Source organism: Syngnathus leptorhynchus, chromosome 6, assembly GCF_054491065.1.
Source record: "Syngnathus leptorhynchus isolate UIUO chromosome 6, UIUO_Slep, whole genome shotgun sequence".
Classification (NCBI taxonomy): Eukaryota; Metazoa; Chordata; class Actinopteri; order Syngnathiformes; family Syngnathidae; genus Syngnathus; species Syngnathus leptorhynchus.
In genome coordinates, this window is record NC_141200.1 from 15,399,296 (window position 1) to 15,420,002 (window position 20,707).

At 45.3% G+C, this 20,707-nt stretch overlaps 1 protein-coding gene across 1 annotated transcript in view; it reads left to right on the forward strand.

Moving 5' to 3' along the window:
• Positions 1-1,260: 1,260 nt before the first annotated feature.
• Positions 1,261-20,707, forward strand: part of ska1 (spindle and kinetochore associated complex subunit 1) — a 28,664-nt gene continuing 9,217 nt past the window's right edge. The window contains exons 1-3 of the mRNA XM_085915326.1: positions 1,261-1,529; positions 11,937-12,074; positions 18,030-18,199. Coding sequence (XP_085771452.1) covers positions 1,528-1,529; positions 11,937-12,074; positions 18,030-18,199 — 310 coding nt within the window. The 5' untranslated portion in view covers positions 1,261-1,527. The remainder of the gene's footprint in view (positions 1,530-11,936; positions 12,075-18,029; positions 18,200-20,707) is intronic.

Genomic DNA, 20,707 nt, shown 5'->3' on the forward strand with positions numbered 1-20,707 from the left:
ATCCAAACTCTGATAGAATTCGGGGAGGGGGAGAAGCTGATGCTGACTCTTCAGATAATCATCACATTGAATTTCAATCAGCTCTAACTGCAGACTCTCTTCTACTTCTTCTGCATCCACCAAGAAGGGGGTTGAGAACAGCTTTGTTTTTCAACGGCAGAAAATTCTTGGAAACGCTGGTTGAATTCTGTCTTGAGAGACAATCACAGACACATATTTCTCCTTTTTAGCAGAAAGGTCAGCGTTTTGAAAAGCAGACTTGATTTCAGACAGCGCAGGGAAGTGTGCAGGATTAAAGCCTCGTGGTTGTGTGTCAAACAGGCGGAGCTTTACGCAGAAGGCTTTCATGTGCGCATGCAGGTGTCGCACCAGCTGTTCTTTGCCTTGTAGGTTCTTGTTCGGTGTACTCAGATGATGTGTAAGATCAACTAAAAATGCCAGGTCGGCCAACCACAGAGGGTCACTTAGCTCATGAAGAAGTCGGCCCTTCTCTTTTAAAAACTGGTCGACTTCTGATCTCAGCGGAAAAAAACCTAGCTGCAGCACAGAGCCGCAGCTGAGCCAGCGCACATGAGAGTGGGAGAGTACATTCCCGTATTCAGTATCCACATCAGATAAGAAAGCTTGAAATTATCTGTGGTACAGTCCTCTCCCTCGAATTACGTTGACAGTTTTTACGACAGAAATACAAATTTTCCCACCGTGTTTGAAATCTTCTACACTCACTTGCTATGTTGCGTTTCTTCGGTGCAGCCATTTCTGGGGACTCACGGTAAAGGTTTTTCTTCGCTTGATTTTGTTTGTGTGTCCATCTAGTGTTGAAACTGAGAAGTGCAACAGAGTTGAGCTCAAGCTTCTTGTGCGGGCCATATTCAATTATGTTTTCAGAATTTGCTGCAGTTGGCCCGCGGGTCGTAGTTTGAATACCGCCGATCAAAAGAAACACGACGTTACAGACAGATGACAAAAAACACAAGATATTACATACACCACCTTAACTACAGAAATTAGTTAATATAGCCACAGTGTTTGAAGACTTAAACAGCGACATAAAGACGGAGAGGTTCTGTCTAACTGCATAGCCTGTCAACATCGGCAGCCGTGTGATTATGCAATCTAGTATTGGCTCGTGAGTGAACAATTCATCAAAAGAACGAATCTTTTCAGAGAACGAGAGTGAACGAATCATTTCCTGAAGTGATTCGTTCTTTTTTCAGTTCATATGACTTCAACCAGTAGATGTAGGGAATGCCCATTGAAGCCACCTCGCGGTAAAACAAAACGAAGAAGAAAATGACCGTAACTTCCCGTTCATGAACGAGTCGTGAATTGCATTTCCCGTTCACCAACAAATTAATCTGTGAGTGAACGAATCAGTGAGTGAGTGATTAGCATTTCCAGTTCATCGCGAGAATGGATCAGTGAGGGAACGAATCCTGAGTTTCCCGTTCGCGAACGAGTCGATGGGTGAACTGTCTTTCCGTCCATCAACGGATCAGTCAGTGAACGTGTCTCCTAGCGTAAACTATGTAAGCAAGAATGTAGATTTACGTTTTACTTATAGTAGGTTTGAAATAACGTGTATGCATATATGCCTAAATATTGTTATCCAACATATCGACTGCAGTTTCTGTAACGGACGGAATGGAGCAGGGCAACCAAGTGCAGCTTGGACCAGGGTTTATTGACGGAACTCAAAAGACAGACTCGCCAAACTGACATGACTTAACATGAGAAATAAAATGATTAAAAATGAAAATGGTAAATTAATTATGATGATGATGTTGAATGAAATAAATTATTAAAATGATATTTTAAAATTAGAATTAAATGAATAAATAAATGAATGAATAAAAAATAACGGCCAATGTCAGATTCGAATCCACTCGGGGAAATGACTCGTGTTGAATGTGCCACGTTATGCCGACATAAACTTACTTGTACGATTCAAATATTTTAGTTATTTACTCATTTTTGACCAAATCATGGCTATAGTCAGCCTGTGTTACTTGCTCCCATATTATCATGCTCCCCGTCTCGAGCTACGACTGTTATGGTAAAGCGATTTTGTGCTCTGCGACTGGAGATTCGTCACAAGATACTTGGAACTTGCCAGACTGCAAAACTATTCAAATTCTCATTAAAAACGCTGAACAAAACGTCTCATTTGCATTTCCGACTGGCTGCAACACATAGCAAACACACACACACACACACACACACACACACACACACACACACACACACACACACACACACACACACACACACACACACACACACACACAAAATAATAGAAAACTCATAAGCAGGATTTGAACCCGTGGCGCAAAGAAATACTGAACACTGCCGTAACCGCTGTACTATCGTGACACACAGCAGATTCTTACAGATAATTTTCGATATAGCCAAAACTAAATTACCCGGCGAGGGTACGCGTTGTTAAGATGCCTTGTGTATACCCGCCCATGTTAACTGGCTCCTCGGCACCAACTTGACATGGTCGCGTTCCAGAGCGTCACCCCAACCTCGCAGCAGGGCATCATGCATTTATGACATGATCAACTTTCTAGACACATAAGGAATGGGTCCAAGTACTAAGGCAGCGGTGTTATATTGATCGGCTTTGTGTATTAATAGGAGTGTGGAGAGAACAACATTTCACAAATGGTTGTCATGCGACGCGCAGAGGGTGAGCGGTGGGATATACAAAAGTAAAATAAACCTTTATTGACTTTACAGTTGTTTATCTGAAATTATTCATCACATTTTAACGATCCTTACGCTACTATTTCAAAATCCATGTATTGACATCATCCCTGACGTGGTGGTGCAAACAAACTTGAATATTGGGCACGCGTGTATTCAGATGCCTCTAAGGACTTTTGAATGTCAACATTGTGCAGAGTGCTCTGATGTCAAACATAACAGAACAATAATTCATCTTTGGCTGGGGGGGCTGTGCAAGTGTTCAGCAGTAAACTTTTGTTCACTCTCCGCGCATCGCATGACAGACAACCATTTGTGAAATTATGTTGGCTTGACTTTGTTTTTCCGAGTGGAGTTTTTCCACTCAGACACACCGCCGTGAGTGTAAAGTAACTGTGCAAATTGTTAAAATGATCAAGTTACTATAAAAATGACAAGAAATGCTATCTACTACACATGACAAATGTTTTGGTACAGATTCTAGCAAGGGTCATTGAAATTGACAGACATGATTAGCTTTCATGGGCCACTTAAAATGATCTGGTGGCCGGACTTTGACTTTGACATCCGTGTACTAGACTAATTTCACTGAAAAGAATTGGAGTACACTCTGTGAGGGTCTGCTGGGAACGTCTGGCAGAATCCCCTGTCAGGAAGAGCTTCAACTCCCACCTCCGGCAGAGCTTTTCCCACATCCCGGGGGACATTGAGTGAGAGTGGACCATGTTCCGCATCTCCAATGTTGAGGCAGCTGACCGGAGCTGTGGCCATAAGGTTGTTGGGGGCCTGTTGTGGCGACAATCCCCGAACCCGCTGGTGGACACCGGCGGTAAGCGATGCCGTCAAGCTGAAGGAGTCCTATCGGGCTGTTTTGGCCTGCGGGACTCCAGAGGCAGCTGACATGTACCGGATAGCCAAGCGGAACGTGTTTTCGGCGGTTGCTGAGGCAAAAACCCGGGCGTGGGAGGAGTTTGGCGAGGCCATGGAGAATGACTTCCGGAGGGCTTCGAGGAAATTCTGGTCCACCATCCAGCGTCTCAGGAGGGGAAAGCAGTGCACGGTCAACACTGTTTACAGTGGAGATGGTGTGCTGCTGACCTCAACTCGAGACGTCGTGAGTCGGTGGGGAGAATACTTCAAAGACCTCCTCAATTCCACTGACACGCCTTCCATTGTGGAAGCAGGGCCTGGAGACTCTGAGGCGGGCTCTCCAATCTCTGAGGTCGAAGTCACTGAGGTAGTTAAAAAACTCCTCGGTGGCAGGGCCCCGGGGGTGGATGAGATCCGCCCGGATTTCTTAAAGGCTCTGGATGTTGTGGGGCTGTCATGTCTGACACGCCTCTACAGTATTGCGTGGACATCGGGGACGGTGCCTCTGGATTGGCAGACTAGGTTGGTGGTTCCCCTCTTTAATAAGGGGGACCGGAGGGTGTGTTCCAATTACAGGGTAATCACACTCCTCAGCCTCCCTGGTAAGGTCTATTCAGAGGTGCTGGAGAGGAGGGTCCGTCGGGAGGTCGATTCTCTGATTCAGGAGGAGAAGTGTGGCTTTCGTCCCTGCCGTGGAACAGTGGACCAGCTCTACACCCTCGGCAGGATCCTCGAGGGTGCATGGGAGTTCGCCCAACCACGGTGCTCACCGGTAGGAGACGCCGAGGACGACCCAGGATGCGCTGGAGAAACTATGTCTCTCGGCTGGCCAGGGAACGCCTTGGGATCCCCTGGGATGAGCTGGATGAAGTGGCTGGGGAGAGGGAAGTCTGGGAGTCTCTCCTAAAGCTGCTGCCCCCGCGACCCAACCCCGGATAAGCGGAAGAAGATGGATGGAGAATTGTTCACGCCCATCTCACCCGCAATAACATCGCTGAGAAATTTCAATCCGGTTTTCGCTCTGGCCACAGCACCGAAACAGCCCTTGTTAGGGTCACCGACCTTCTCATGGCTGCCGATGCAGGCTCCTCGTCACTCCTCATTTTGTTGGATCTGTCCGCTGCATTTGACACTGTCCACCACAACATCCTCCTTAACCAACTTCACTCCACTGGATTCTCTGGCACTGCTCTAACCTGGCTTCAGTCCTACCTCTCGAACCGAACCGATCCATACCCATCAGATCCATACCTGCCCAATCACAAGCATCTCATTCGCCGGTCACACAATCCCCCTCTCAGCCACTGTCACCGACCTGGGTGTGATACTGGACTCTCAACTCAACCTAGAGTCACACATAAAACACATCTGCAAAACCTCCTTCTTCCACCTCAGGAACATTTCCAAACTCCGCCCCACACTTACCCTGACAGATGCTGAGAAACTTGTCCACGCCTTTGTCTCCTCCAGGCTAGACTACTGTAACGCACTCCTCATCGGGATCCCTAGCAAGAGCCTCCAGAGGCTCCAGTACATCCAAAACTGCGCTGCTAGGATCCTGATGAGGGTGCGGAAAAGCGACCACATCACACCCATCCTCCGTTCTCTGCACTGGCTCCCCATCAAATTTCGAATAAATTATAAGATCGCCCTCCTCACTCACCAGTGCATCCTCGGACATGCTCCCCCATACGTCAAAGAACTCCTTGCCCCCAAATCTGCCACCCGAAACCTCCGCTCATCCAATTCTCACCTTCTCCATGTCCCCAATGTTAGAGATGTTCCGACTCTAACTTATTGTGCAAGAACCACACGAGACAGTATGCCCTTTTGAACACTTGCACGTGGAGAATTTGTTCGTCATTGTAGATACAGCAATGTCCGAACAAATTCTGCAAGTGGAGAATTTGCTCGTTGCTGTAGACACAGCAATGTCCGAACAAAGTCTGCCGTTGCATTCATGCAAGACAGTATTTATTGAGAGAAGAAGGGTGGGGGTGACAATTTACATGTGTGGTGGCCAAGGTGGGGGTGAAACACCTGGCCTCTGATCACATCATAGCGGGGGATGTTTTACGATGTTGAGTAGACAGAACAACTTTGATTGCGTCTTCTACAATTGGTCAATCAGTGCAAAGGATCTTAGCACTTTGTTCTACTACTTTGTTAAGACAGGACAAGCTTAGGTTAATTATTACTGATTACATTCCAACATAATATGATCAACCTAATCTATTCAACCCTAACATATCCCTCCTGTTTATCATATGATGTTGTCAAGAAAAACAATTTAAAAAACAAAAAAAACAAAACAACAAAAACACAAACAGCGTATCATTGCACCCATCACTTGCGAAGCATTTTCGATGGCCAAATCATTAAGTGTCTGTAAAACATGTACGGCTAAACAGCATCATTGCAATCTACGTAGATCAATTTTAGTGTGTGAGTGAAAAACATGCGGCAAGATGTTATAATGCAGGAAAAGTCTCACACGGTCCCTCTGCCTTAGGCGACCAGAATGTTACCAATAACAACAGTCAAGACAAAAATTGCTCGTGATTGTTCAGCCGTCGGGGGCTTGGCACGCCCACTGTTGGAGGGTGAGCACAATTCTCACCCCCTCTGCAGCACTGCTTCGTCGGGGGAGAACCTGGAAGTGTCTGCCGTGTGGTTGTCGTCTTCAGTCTTCAGTGGCCAGGGTAGACTACCTGGCCACCAAGGGGGAAGAGGATTATTCTGCCTCTATTTGAATTGGGGGCGGGGACGCTGTCGATGGTGGATCTGCTTCTTTGCTGGAACCGTCGTGTTGCAGTCATCAAGTCCAGAACCATCCCCAGACAGGATCATGAGAGTCAAAGGTCACAACAGCCCTGCGTCGACGTGCAGAAGAGTTGCGTGCTGTCGTCAGCTGATGATGTTGTATCCTGTAGGTGTGGTCTGTCACCCACACTGGTGCACACACTCTTGTCCAGTTGGCGGGCAGCATCGGACAACCACTTGAAATGGCTCTCTTATCCTGACACTCAGCGGTGATGTCCAAAGCTCCCATCCAGTGTCCTCCTGGAGAGCAGTCGTCGTTGATGCATTTGTGGGTCTTGTTTCCTTGGATGTAACATGTATAGTTCACTTCAGCTGGTCTCTCTGTGTAGGCCACTTGCGGCAACGTTCGTCCTTTAACAGTTGCGTTGACATTAATCCAAAAGAGTTCGATCACAGGTTCTTTTCTGTGAGTCCAATAAAATCCATGTGCATGATTTGGAATGGGTAAGATGGTTTTGGAAATGAGCCTCTCTTAGGTCTCATGTTTCCTTGTGGATTATGTTTTACACAAACAGGACATGCTTTACAAAAAAAAAAATTTTAAGTAAGCATCTAAACCAAAGGTAGTGAATTGACCATGAATTGACCTCATCCCTCCTGTCGACACATGGCAAGGCCCATGTGTCGCAATTGCTGCTGCCTTAAAAAGTGTTTAGAAGCGTGTGTGGGTCAAGCACATTAGGTGTAGATTCGCCAATCAATTTTATTGGTCCTTTTGGACCGGAAAAACAGGAGTCTTGCAAGGAGAATGAATCCGATTTTTTTTTTTTTTTTTTTATTATTATTTTTTTTCAATTTATCCTACCATTCACACTCTCAACCACACAACTTTCATGCAAACAGCTTGGAAAAACAGACCAAAAAAGAATCTACGCCCTTCTTCAATTAAGAAAAAGAAGCTCTGTTTTTTCTTAGCGTGTTCCTTCCCCTGGGGCGAGAACCCCAGCTGTTTCTTAGCTCGGACAAACCAAACCGTAAACTTCATAGCTCGGACAAACCAAAGCCGTATCTCATAGCTCGGACAAACCAAAGCCGTAAACTTCATAGCTCGGACAAACCAAAGCCGTATCTCATAGCTCGGACAAACCAAAGCCGTATCTCATAGCTCGGACAAACCAAAGCCGTAAACTTCATAGCTCGGACAAACCAAAGCCGTATCTCATAGCTCGGACAAACCAAAGCCGTATCTCATAGCTCGGACAAACCAAAGCCGTAAACTTCATAGCTCGGACAAACCAAAGCCGTATCTCATAGCTCGGACAAACCAAAGCCGTAAACTTCATAGCTCGGACAAACCAAAGCCGTATCTCATAGCTCGGACAAACCAAAGCCGTATCTCATAGCTCGGACAAACCAAAGCCGTATACTTCATAGCTCGGACAAACCAAAGCCGTATCTCTTTTTACGCGTTTCACAACAACACAATCACACAATTTTTAGGGCTTTAACTTACTTGTCCCCTGGTTCGTTGCACTGCCGGATTCCGTCAATCCACTGTTGTTCGACGAAGGCAGACCTAAGATGCTGGCCCAGCGAAGAATTTACTTGCCAGGTCTTTTCTTTACCAGGTCCTCCTAATGGACGCTGGCTTGTCGACAATGCAGCACGTCGTCCTCCGTCGATCAGCAGTGGGTATGTTGGATCCGGGTCACGGCACCAAAATGTTAGAGATGTTCCGACTCTAACTTATTGTGCAAGAACCACAGGAGACAGTATGCCCTTTTGAACACTTGCACGTGGAGAATTTGTCCGTCATTGTAGATACAGCAATGTCCGAACAAATTCTGCAAGTGGAGAATTTGCTCGTTGCTGTAGACACAGCAATGTCCGAACAAAGTCTGCCGTTGCATTCATGCAAGACAGTATTTATTGAGAGAAGAAGGGTGGGGGTGACAATTTACATGTGTGGTGGCCAAGGTGGGGGTGAAACACCTGGCCTCTGATCACATCATAGCGGGGGATGTTTTACGATGTTGAGTAGACAGAACAACTTTGATTGCGTCTTCTACAATTGGTCAATCAGTGCAAAGGATCTTAGCACTTTGTTCTACTACTTTGTTAAGACAGGACAAGCTTAGGTTAATTATTACTGATTACATTCCAACATAATATGATCAACCTAATCTATTCAACCCTAACACCCAACACCAAGCTGCGCACCATGGGCGACCGGGCCTTCTGCCATGCAGCCCCCACACTGTGGAACTCCCTCCCCGACCACCTAAGAGCACCCCAATCCACTGACTCTTTCAAAACCGGACTTAAAACTCACCTCTTTACTTTGGCATTTCTGTAATTCCTGTTTTTATATCCTGGTTGTCGTCCAGTTGTTTTATACTTGTCCTTGCTTTTTATTCTTGTTTTTACTTGCCATGTAGCACTTTGAGATTCCTCCGAATATAAAGTGCGTTATAAATATAATTTATTATTATTATTATATTATTAACCAGTCCACATGTGTTTTGATGACTTGGAGAAGGCGTTCGACAGTGTCCCTCGGGAGATTCTGCGGAGGGTGCTTTGGGAGTACGGGGTGCCGAGCCAACTGATAAGGGCCGTTCGGTCCCTGTATCACCGATGCCAGAGTTTGGTCCGCATTTCTGGCAGTAAGTCGGATTTGTTCCCAGTGAGGGTTGGACTCCGCCAAGGCAGCCCTTTGTCACCGATTCTGTTCATAATTTTTATGGACAGAATTTCTAGGCGCGGCCGAGGCGTTGAGGGGGTCCGGTTTGGGGACCTCAGCATTGTGTCTCTGCTTTTTGCAGATGACGTGGTGCTGTTGGATTCTTAAGGCCGTGATCTCCAGCTATCACTGGAGCGTCGGCAGTAATGCGGACTCTGTACCGGTCCGTCATGGTGAAGAGAGAGCTGAGCCAAATGGCAAAGCTCTCGATTTACCGGTCGATCTATGCTCCTACCCTCACCTATGGTCACGAGCTATGGGTCGTGACCTAAAGAACGAGATCCAGGATACAAGCGGCCGAAATGAGTTTCCTCCGGAGGGTGTCCGGGCTCTCCCTTAGAGATAGAGTGAGGAGCTCGGTCATCTGGGAGAGACTCGGAGTAGAGCCGATGCTCCTCCACGTAGAGAGGAGCCAGATGAGGTGGCTCGGGCATCTCATCAGGATGCCTCCTGGACGCCTCCCTGGGAAGGTGTTCCAGGCATGTACCACCGGTAGGAGACCCAGGGGACGACCCAGGACGTGTTGGAGAGGCTGCGTCTCTCGGCTGGCTTGGGAACGCCTTGGGATCCCCCGGGATGAGCTGGATGAAGTGGCTGGGGAGAGGGAGGTCTGGGGTCCCTCTTAAAGCTGCTGCCCCCGCGACCCGATCCCGGATAAGCGGAAGAAGCTGGATGGATGGATAGTGATTATCACACTGATCCTCTGCGGGGACGAGGACGACGAGGCGCCGCACGTCCCTGTGCAATATGATTCCCTTGCAATCCTTTTTCTTGGACTCCTTGGCAATCGGATTTGGAAAATTGAGCTGAACACATCTCCCGGAGAAACCTTCACGTGGACATTCCGAACAATGCCTTTGGAATCTGCATTTACACTGATGACTCTTGCTAGCTTGAACTGCCACCTTAGCACATTTTGGTTGCAGAGCCAAACGATCTCTCCAACGGCAACATTTTTAGCCACACTATGCCACTTGCTGCGGATGAAAAGATTTGGAACTGCAAGTTGGCTCCAAGATTTCCAGAAGTAGCTAACTTGCTTCTGTATCTCTTGCAGTTTTTTGAAGGGGTAAGTAGTTTAGTCGAATGCCTTGAAATCTCCGCTCTGTGTGGCTCAACCAAGCAACAGTGTGTTTGGAGTGATGTATTGGGTGCAGTCTTCATGGCTCTGGATTCTGCCCTCGATAGGCCTCTCATTGGCAAGGTTGGCAGCAAGCTTGAGCATAGTCAGGATTTCACTGAAGGCCTTCTACTGTACCAAGACTTTGTCGGGCTCTTTTCGTGATCTTGACCACAGCTTCGGCTGCACCATTTTGGACTTTGAGTCTGTCTCCTGTGCTTCCTGATGACTTCGGGTGAGTACCGCAGCAAATGTCTTTTTTTGTATTTTTGTGATAGCATCTCTTGCTTGTGCAGCAACATCTTTAGCTGATTTTGTCGGCCATCCACTCTCAGGAAGCTGAAGGAACTCTGGCCCCGACTGCTACTCGGATTCCTCAGTAAGGTCATCAGGATTTGCCCCTCTGGTGATGATATCTGCAGTGTTTGCTGGTCCTGGTATCCACCACCAATCTTGAACGTTGTCCCAGGTCGCTGCAACATCCATCATTCTGCAAAATCCCTGATTCTATACAACCGAGTACGGTTGCAAACCCATTGCAATGAATTTTGCGATGCCTTTCGTAATTTGCTTGGCCTTTTGCGATGTGTTTGGCAGCTTACTCAGAGCGTCCTCAATTGTTCTCTGGCTGCTAGTAGCAACAGCAGCAGCCAGCTTTCCCACCTCCTCTGTAGGGTGGAGTCGTGCTGTGTGACTTCTCATATTCGTTGATATGATATGCGTACATAGTAATCCCAGTAATTACATAGTAATGAGTGGCACTGGACGATTGGTGATAAATCGAGATTTTTTCGGGAAAATATCATCAATATTAAAATTAAAAGATCACAGATCTGATCACTAGATTGAGTTATGTCTGTTTAAATAACTTATTTACTGTATTATTATCAACAAACTTATTTCCAAACATTTTGCCTTTGTTTAACTTTGCCATGCCCCAAGGAAGGAAATTAGGGCAAAAAAACGGTGGAATTTGAAACTGGAGCCTGTCCCAGCCGACTTTGGGAAGTAGATGGTATACACCCTTAACTGGTTGTCGGTTAATCGCAAGGCACACATAAATAAACAACCATTTACACACACCTGAGGACAATTTCAACTGTTCACCAACCAACCACACATGTTAATGGAATTTTGGAGGAAGCCAGATTACCCGGAGAAAACAAACCCACGCAGCCTTGGAGAGAACATGCAAACTCCACACAGGAAGGCTGGGGCCTGAAATCAAACTTCGCACTGCGAGGGGAACGTGCTAACCAGTGCGCCTCCATACTAACCAGTGCGGCACCGTGCTAACCAGTGTGCTGGCGTGTGATTTGAATATGAAGCCAAATTTGACAAATGGGCAGAACTCGTCTAGTTGATTTGACACATCGGCCTGACTATGTCACGGAAGCCGCGATCACAATTTCCCCATTAAAATGTCATCACCACTGATGTCCTAAAACAGCTATCATTTAACGTCACATCAAATTTCTTCTTCAAAAATGTACGTGGATCCCATCCAGTGTTCAGAAAGAGAAAGTAGTGTTGGAAACTAGTTAAATGGTTCTTATCCTAAATGTTAATTGAAAGACTCTTGTTATTATTTCCCTTTTACTATGTCTTTAAATGTTAATTGAAAGACTTTTGTTATTATTTCCCTTTTACTATGTCTTATTATACTTACCTCATGAAATTAATGATCGAAAGAATGTATTTTAAAAACGTGTTATAATCATCTCATTTTAGGGAAAGTGAGCAGATAATGAAACAAAACCAAGAGCTAGATGTGGAATCCAGCCAGCAGGAAATCGTTAAAAGTAAAATCAAGAGCCATGTCAAAGAAATACCGTTCATCACTCTGTCGGAGTTTGAAGGTATCCCCCAGTAAGTATACATTTAATTTATCTACTCAATCAGAATGAAAATCAGAATGAAAATCATTTTATTTACCAACTTTGTTGAACACCCACAAGGAATTTACGCCTGGTAGTTTTAGCCATTTTAGGATTTTCAGTAGGATAAGGCAAGTCCGCTTTAATTCCGTAGCCATTTTAACATGAAAGTTATCTTCGCAGAATTGCTTTTGAAAGCTAAGGCGAGAAATATAGTTTGCTAAAATTACGAACAGAACATACAGTGCAAGAACATGATTTTGGAGAACATTATTATTTAAAAAATATTTTGAAAGTCCTTAATTATAGAAAGTTTTAAATCTGGATTAAAAAGTGTTTATTTAGGCTCGGGGCTGACCACTTTTTTGGTAGCTTATTCAATTTGTGTGCAGCACAACAGCTAAATACTGCTTCAATGTGTTTGCTCGGAACTCTGGTCTTTGAGTTTATTTGATTTCGAGAAATTGATTAAAAACACTTCGACATTCTTGGTTAATTCATTAAATGCCAGCCATTTATTTGTAAGCACAGCCAAGTCCCTCAGTGCCAGCCATTTTGGAGGATTTTGACCTATCTTCAAAGGCTATCAGAATATTGTGCCTAATAGCCACATAAACATGGAACCTACCTAAAATAGATTAGACTTTCTTCTTCATCAGAAAAAAAGTTTAATTCTAACATTTGTCATTCTTGAGTAATCTGCAGCAGAACATTGCCAAATTTATTCGAAAATTCTGAATTTTGTGAAAATATTTATTTCAAGTTCAACTTCAACTTTGATACCAATAGATTTTGCTTTTATGACAACTCAAATATATAAACAGTACTTTTCTTCCAAAAAACAAACACTAAATTTAAAAAAGCAATTATGATGGCAATAATGTGAAAATGTAATTTCAAGTTTCTAATTATCGTATTTTTTGGAGTATAAATTGTGCTCTTTTTCATAATTTGGGTGGAGGGGCGCCTTATACTCAGGAGCGACTTATTGTGAAATTATTCACAAATATTTACTTGATCATTAACTTATTGGTATAGTTGATCACTTCACGTTATTTTCACTTTAAACCGCATAAGGGCGCACTATGGCTATGGAATAATTGGAGCCTCACTGACAATGACTTCCATTCACTAACTTCCGGAGTCAGGAGATTTAATGATTTGAAATGGTATCAGCATGAAAACAGCCTTCAAAATAAAGCACCCTACCTCAAATCAAAGCACGGCTCAATAACATAAACAACATGGGGAATTCTTAACACATACTGTAAATATCAAAGTCAAAGTCCGCTTTATTGTCAATTTCTTCACATGCCAGGCACACAAAGAGATCGAAATTACGTTTCCCACCGTCCCACGGTGACTAGACAGTACACAACACGCACATCAAACAGCACAAAGAGTAAAAACGAACAGACAAGAGCAACAAATAAGTAATAAGCAAATAACCCAAATAATAAACAATAAATAAATAAATAGACAAATAAGAGCAGCAAAATGGAGCAAGCGCGCTAATAGCAGACAGCCAGATCATAGCGCAAAAGAACAGGACGTCATGTAGCAGAGGGTGGAGGGGGGAGGGAATTCAGGATCCGGACAGCTTGGAGCACGAAGCTGTCCCTGAGTCTGGTGGTGCGGGAGCGCAGGCATCTGTATCTCTTCCTAGAGGGCAGAAGTACAAACAAAGAGTGAGCGGGGTGACTCTCATCACACACAATCGCAGCCGCTTTGCGGGTGAGACGGGAGGCGTAAACTTCCTTCAGGGAGGGGAGTGGAGCCCCGATGATTTTACTCGCAGTGGTCACTATGCGCTGCAGGGCCTTCATGTTGTACTCAGAGCAGCCACCACCCCACACAGCGATGCAGCTGGAGAGGACGCTCTCAATGGTGCCACGGTAGAATGTGGTCATGACGGCGGGAGGAGCACTTGCCCGCCTGAGTTTCCGCAGAAAGTACAGGCGGCGCTGGGCCTTCTTCGCCAGCGACGCAGTGTTGGTGGTCCAGGAGAGGTCCTCACTGATGTGCACCCCCAGGAATCTGGTGCTACTCACTCTCTCCACCACAGCTCCGTCGACGGTCAGCGGCAGGTGGTGGGTGTGACCTTTCCGGAAGTCACAGGGCGGTAGTCATTGAAGCAGGAGGGAGCAGGATTTTTTGGCACAGGTATGATGGTGGCAGCCTTGAAGCAAGACGGGACGACGGCCTGCCGCAGGGAAATGTTAAAGATGTCCGTGAAGACATCAGCTCCTCAGCGCAGTCCTTCAGCGCCCGTCCCGGGATGTTGTCCGGGCCCGCCGCCCTACGGGTGTTGATAGCAGCAAGCGTCTTCCTCACGCTAACAGCAGAGAGGCACAGAGGCTGCTCGTCCGGATGGGGAGGGGTCTTCAGCGGGCAAGTGTCGTTCTGAGCGTCGAAGCGAGCAAAGAAGCGGTTCAGTTCGTTGAGCAGAGGGACGTCGCCCTCACAGCTCTGGGGCGCGGGCTTGTAATCCGTGATTGTCTGTATGCCTCGCCACAGGCTCCGAGCATCCTTGCTGTCTTTGAAGTGAGCAGTTATCTTGGAAGAGAACGCCTTTTTCGCATCCTTGATGCCCCGGGATAGTTTCGCCCTTGCTGATCGCACGCTCGCTGCATCCCCAGCCCTGTAGGCTTTGTCTCTGGCCCTCAGGAGCCCAAGGACAGCCCCTGTCAGCCATGGCTTCCAGTTAGCCCGAGTGACGACGTACTTTGTGAGGGTCACATCATCAATGCACTTAGCGATGTAAGAGGTCACAGAGTCAGCATACTCCTCAATGTCCGTCCGATTGTCGCAAGTGGCTGCCTGCTTAAACATTTCCCAGTCTGTAGTGCCAAAGCAGTCCCGAAGAGCATCAGAGGCCCCCTCAGGCCACACCCTAACACGTTTGCGAACCGGCCTGGAAGTTCTTACTCTCTGTCTGTACGCGGGGGTAAGCAGAACGGCGACGTGGTCAGAAAGTCCGATGTTGGGGAGGGGGGTGGCCTTGAAAGCTCCTTTATGTGCAGTGTAAACCAAGTCCAGGAAGCTGTCACCACGCGTTGGAAAAGTAACATGCTGGTGAAGCTTTGGAAAGACAGACTTCAGGTCAGCATGATAAAAATCACCAGCGAAGATGATGAGACCGTCAGGGTGCGCCGTCTGCTGATCACTGACAGCCCGATACAGTTCATTAAGGGCCGTGATCCTGTCACTTCCAATGTTGGAAGGAAGGATGTAGACCGCGACAAGCAGAATCGCAGCAAACTCCCTTGGTAGGTAAAAAGGACGGCACTTAACGATCACAAACTCCGCCAGTGGCGAGCAGTGCCTGCATACCACTACAGAGTCCCGGCACCATTCGTCGCGGATGTAGACACATATACCTCCTCCACGCGATTTCCCTCCTTCTTCAATTGCCCGGTCCGCTCGAAAGCACGCCAGCCGCTCCAGTTGCACAGCAGAGTCCGGAATGTTGACATTCAGCCAAGTTTCAGTGAACACGAACACGCAGCAGTTGCTCACTGCCCGGTTCGTGGATCTCAGCAGACGAATGTAATCCATCTTGTTGTCCAGCGACCGGACATTCGCCAGAAGAATGGAAGGCACGGCCGGGCGAGTTGGGTTCGCCGCTAGCCTGGCCCGGACGCCTCCGCGCTTTCCCCTCTTCTGCCTCCTCGCACACCGCTTCCGACGCTGCTTGTCCGGGGAAGGAGTAGCAGACGAGTCCGGCGATGATTCAGGCCGGAGCAGTCCCAGTGACTTTAATGTCCCCGTATCAAAGTCCGAAACGCCGCAAAACTCGCTTTCGCCGATGTCGAGCAGAACCTGCCTGCTGTACTTGTAGCGCAACATGGTACGATCAGACAAACACATAAAACTGTCTGACAAACACTTATTAGATGAACAAAACACCGATCGGTTGGGACGGAGAGAGGCCGCTGCGTGTGCACGCGCCGCCATCTTGATTTGAAATATGTTTTTAGAACAGCTTTTATTATTATAACAATTTTAATAACAAGGTGCAAGTGTACAGACTGTAAATATGTTTTTAGAACTGTTTTATTCTTATAACGATTTTTCTATAACAAGGTATAACACTCTTAAATATGTTTTTAGAACTCTTATTGTTATAACAACTTTTTTATGAAAAGGTACAAGTGTACGCACTGCAATTGTGTGGGCACTCCCTACCTTCTGCTGACATGTGGGCAACATTCGTGCCATAATTCCTCAATTTAAAAGTCTTAATTTGAATTATTATTGTTTTTTAATTTGGGGGAAAAATCCGCTATGTAGTGAAACCGCGATGAACGAACTGCAATGTATTGAGGGATTACTGTAATATGAACTCCAACTGACGACTCAGTGGTATGGCGCGCACGCGATGTTGTTTACATAAAGGACGAAGAATTTGATCAATGGATTTAATGATTTGGAGTGACACAGGTGGTTTGATATAGGTGTCATTTATGTTATTTGGATAACTGTTAATGTTATGTCAGGCCCGTTCTCAGCTCTTCGTTTGTGTTTATGTCACGTTAGCCTGTTGTTGCTGGTTCATGTCTGTTCTTGGTGTTGGATTTTGTCAAATAAATTTCCCCCAAAATGCGACTTAAACTCCGGTGCGACTTATATGTGTTTTTTTTCCCCCTTTATTGTGAATTTTGTGGCTGATGCGACTTATACCCCAGAGCGACTTTTAGTCCGAAAAATACGGTATTTAAAATTTTAACATTTGCCAAATATTTATGAACATTGTGCTAAATTCAGGTGCACTCGTGGGTTTTATTTTTTTACAAACCCAGTGATAACAGGTGGTGCCAAAGTTTGTTGTTTGTTTACTGAGATGTTTTTTTTCCGTCGCTAACAAGCATTTGTCCAAACAGTTGTCACATTTTCAAAACTCTAAACACAGTTAGCATAGCATTGGTATTTTGTAGCCATTTCATGTCGTTTCCACACAATCTGCAGTCAAACACATTTCTTTAACAGACAAGCTATACCCCCAACAAAATTATGGATTGTTTTTGTATTACCGTAATTTTTTGACTATAAGTCGCATGTTTTTCTTAGTTTGGGTGGGGGGCGACTTATACTGAGGAGCGACTTATATGTAAAAAAATTTCACAAATTTTCTAAATAAAAAAAAAAAACGGGAACCCGCGAGAAACGAAACGCAATGTAGCAAGGAATTGCTGTAATTTGAATTTCAAGTGACGTTAGTGGCACGGCAGTTGTTTACATAAAGGACAAAGATTCGATCACGGGGTGACGAAGATGACGAAGGGCCCCACTACTACTACTGTTATTTTTGTAATAGTTATTAGAATAACTCTGAATGTTACGTCAGGCTCGTTCTCAGCTCCTCGTTTGTGTATATGTCATGTTAGCATACCGTATCGTTTAGCCTGTTTTTGCCGAGCGCCGGCCCCCGACTTCCATCCACGGAGATGAAAGAGAGCTCCGTAGAGTCGGACCGGGCTTGAGTAAAAGCCATAATAGTTTTTCAAACCTTCGGTTTCACTCATTAAATCCTTCAAACTCTTCGTCCACCGTGTCACTTACAAACAAAGCCGCTAATAATGCCGGTAGTACCTAGGGCCCTTCGTCATCTTCGTCATCCCGTGTTCGAATCCTTTATGTAAACAACCGCTGCGCGGCACGGATGATGTCACTTGCGGTTCAAATGACAGTAATCCCTTGCTACATCGCGGTTCGTTTTTCGCGGTTTCACGACATCGTTGATTTTTGAATTTTGAAAATTTGTGAAAAAAATCACATATAAGTCGCTCCTGAGTATAAGTCACCCCCCCACCCAAACTATGACAAAAAACGCGACTTATAGTCAGAAAATTTTGGTATATGTGTATTCTATTTAAATGTGTGTAGTATTTTGTCTTGTATCACTGTCAAAAATTGAAAGACTGAACTTCTGTTCTGCCTTACTCAGGTATATGAAGGGACGGGTGCCACATGATCGAATCAACAAAGCAGTGCAGAACATTAATGCAGCTGCAGCAGCAAAATATAAAATTGTTCACCAGCCTGTGAAAACTTTAAACAACCATGCACGCAAGTTGTACCAGCGCTTCAAGGATCAAGAGACAAAAGATACCAAAGGTACAAAAAAAAAAAAATCCAAGCAAATTACATTACGGGCAATAGCCTCTAAGTGCAAGCTCTCTGGTTTCTTCTGAGCAATGAGCACCAGTGTTGGGAGTAGCTATATTTAAACGTTGTATCGTACACTTATAAGTATACTTGAGTAACGAAGTCAACGAATGAAATACTTTCCTCATCGCCCCTGCTATTATTGAAGCTGTAATGTGTCCCATTGGGATGAAGAGTCACGGAGTCATTTTATTTACTATTTAGGAATGTAAATTATTTTTTCAGCATTACAAATAAGCTACACGGTGGTGGTGGTCATTGTTGTGCAAGTCCGGAATATTGCTCAATACATTCATTGTGGAGTTGGGAACAAATCCAAAGTAAAAAGTACCGTAATTTTCAGACTATAAGTCGCGTTTTTTTCTTCTTCTTAGTTTCTTAGTTGCAAATTAATACGTAGATTTTTGTGTCATGGTGCTTCTTAAATCCAGTATGATTGACATGAAGTGGTGTCAATGACTGTGGCTGTTTTGCCAGCAAATGCAAATTAGTGAATGAGATGCAAGTTAAGTTATTGGGTTTTTACTTGGACTTGGTTCTGCGTTTGTTTCTGAAGTCCATTCATCCGTCCATCCATTATCACGAGGGTCGCGGGCGTGCTGGAGCCTATCCCAGGCAATCATCGGGCAGTAGGCGGGGAACACCCTGAACCGTTTGCCAGCCAATCGCAAGGCACAGAGACAAACAACCATCGGCACTTGCACTCACACCTATGGGCAATTTGGAGTGCTCAATTGGTTTACCAAGCCTGTTTTGGGGATGTGGGAGGAAGCCAGAGTGCCCAGAGAAAACCCACGCATGCACGAGGAGAACATGCAAACTCCACACAGGGCGAGCCGGAGGTGGAATCGAACCTGTAACCTCTGAACTGTGAGGCAGACGTGTTAACCAATGTGTCACAGTACTGCCGTTGTTTCTGATGTCTTAATATCAATTATGTGAACATATGATTTTATGGAATCATGAGGGAGTGAAATGACTCCCTAGTCACAGAAAGTGCAAAGAACTAAGGTGTTAGAGATGTTCTAACTCTAACTTATTTTGCAAGAACCACACGGGAGACAGTATGCCCTTTGAACACTTGCAAGTGGAGAATTTGTTCGTTACTGTAGATACAGCAATGTCCGAACAAAGTCTGCCGTTGAAGTCATGCAAGAGAGTCTTTATTGAGAGAAGAAGGGTGGGGGTGAGAGTCAGCCAAGGTGGGGGTGACATTTGACATGTGTGGTGGGCACCTCAGCAAATGATTAACCACTTGGGAGGGTCCCAGTTTATCGCTCCACGAGGCCGTGGACATAAATCCTAGTGGAGCAAAACAAGGACGCCTCCACACCACCTGGAGAGCTTCAACAACTGAATGGTTAAACTGTTCAGAATCACGGGAAGGTAAAAGGTTCAAACAAAGTTCATCATTCTAGTCTACATCCCAACATAATCATACGATCAAGATAGTTTATAAACCCTAACATATCCCTCCTGTTTATCATATGATTATGCCCACCCCGATCAATAAAACATAAGTAAGAAAATATAATGAAGAAAAACAACAATAAAATAAAAACACAGAAACAGCACATCATTGTACCCATCACTTGCGAAGCATTTTCGATGGTCAAATCATTAAGTTTCTGTAAAACATGCTCGGCTAAACATCATCTACGCAATCTACATAGATCAATTTTAGTGTGTGAGTGAAAAACCTGCGGCAAGATGTTATAATGCAGGAAAAGTCTCACACGATCCCTCTGCCTTAGGCGACCATAATGTTATCAATAACAACAGTCAAGACAAAAACTGCTTGCGTTTGTTCAGCCGTCATAGTCATCACATTTGACATGTCTGATATGTTGTATTTGCACTTGTGCTATGGTAGAAGACAAAAATCTTGATACAGCAGACTTCAAACACAGGATAACACAAGTTGTAAATAAGCACATCAACACAAGCACAAAAAGCACAGGAGCCAAAAATTTCAACAGCAGTTGCCACCAGTTGCCAGAGAATAGCCACGAAAAGAAATCCCATCGGTGTGGGACTTTGTCTTTTCATATGGCCTGCTGTAAGTTCTTCAGTGAATTCATGGCGTCGTTGATGTGCGTGTCATTTTCTCCTGGTATGTATGTGCAACAGGAGGTCCCAATAATGTGGCACACACCACCTTGCGCTGCAGTCATCAAGTCCAGAACCATCCTGTTTTGTAAGACCATTAGCCTAATAGCCTCAATCTCTCTGTTTTGACCATCATTGACCTGCAGCGAGAGATTCACAAACGATTGGAAACGATAGTTCAGTGTCTCGATGTAGAGTGCTTGTTTTCCAACTCCGATCGAAGGAAAAAGCGCATGAACAACTTTGTCTCCGACGGACCATATTTTATGATCATCTGGCACGTTCGCACCCCAGACAGGGTCATGAGGGTCAAAGGTTACAACAGCCCTGCGTTGACGTCCAGAAGAG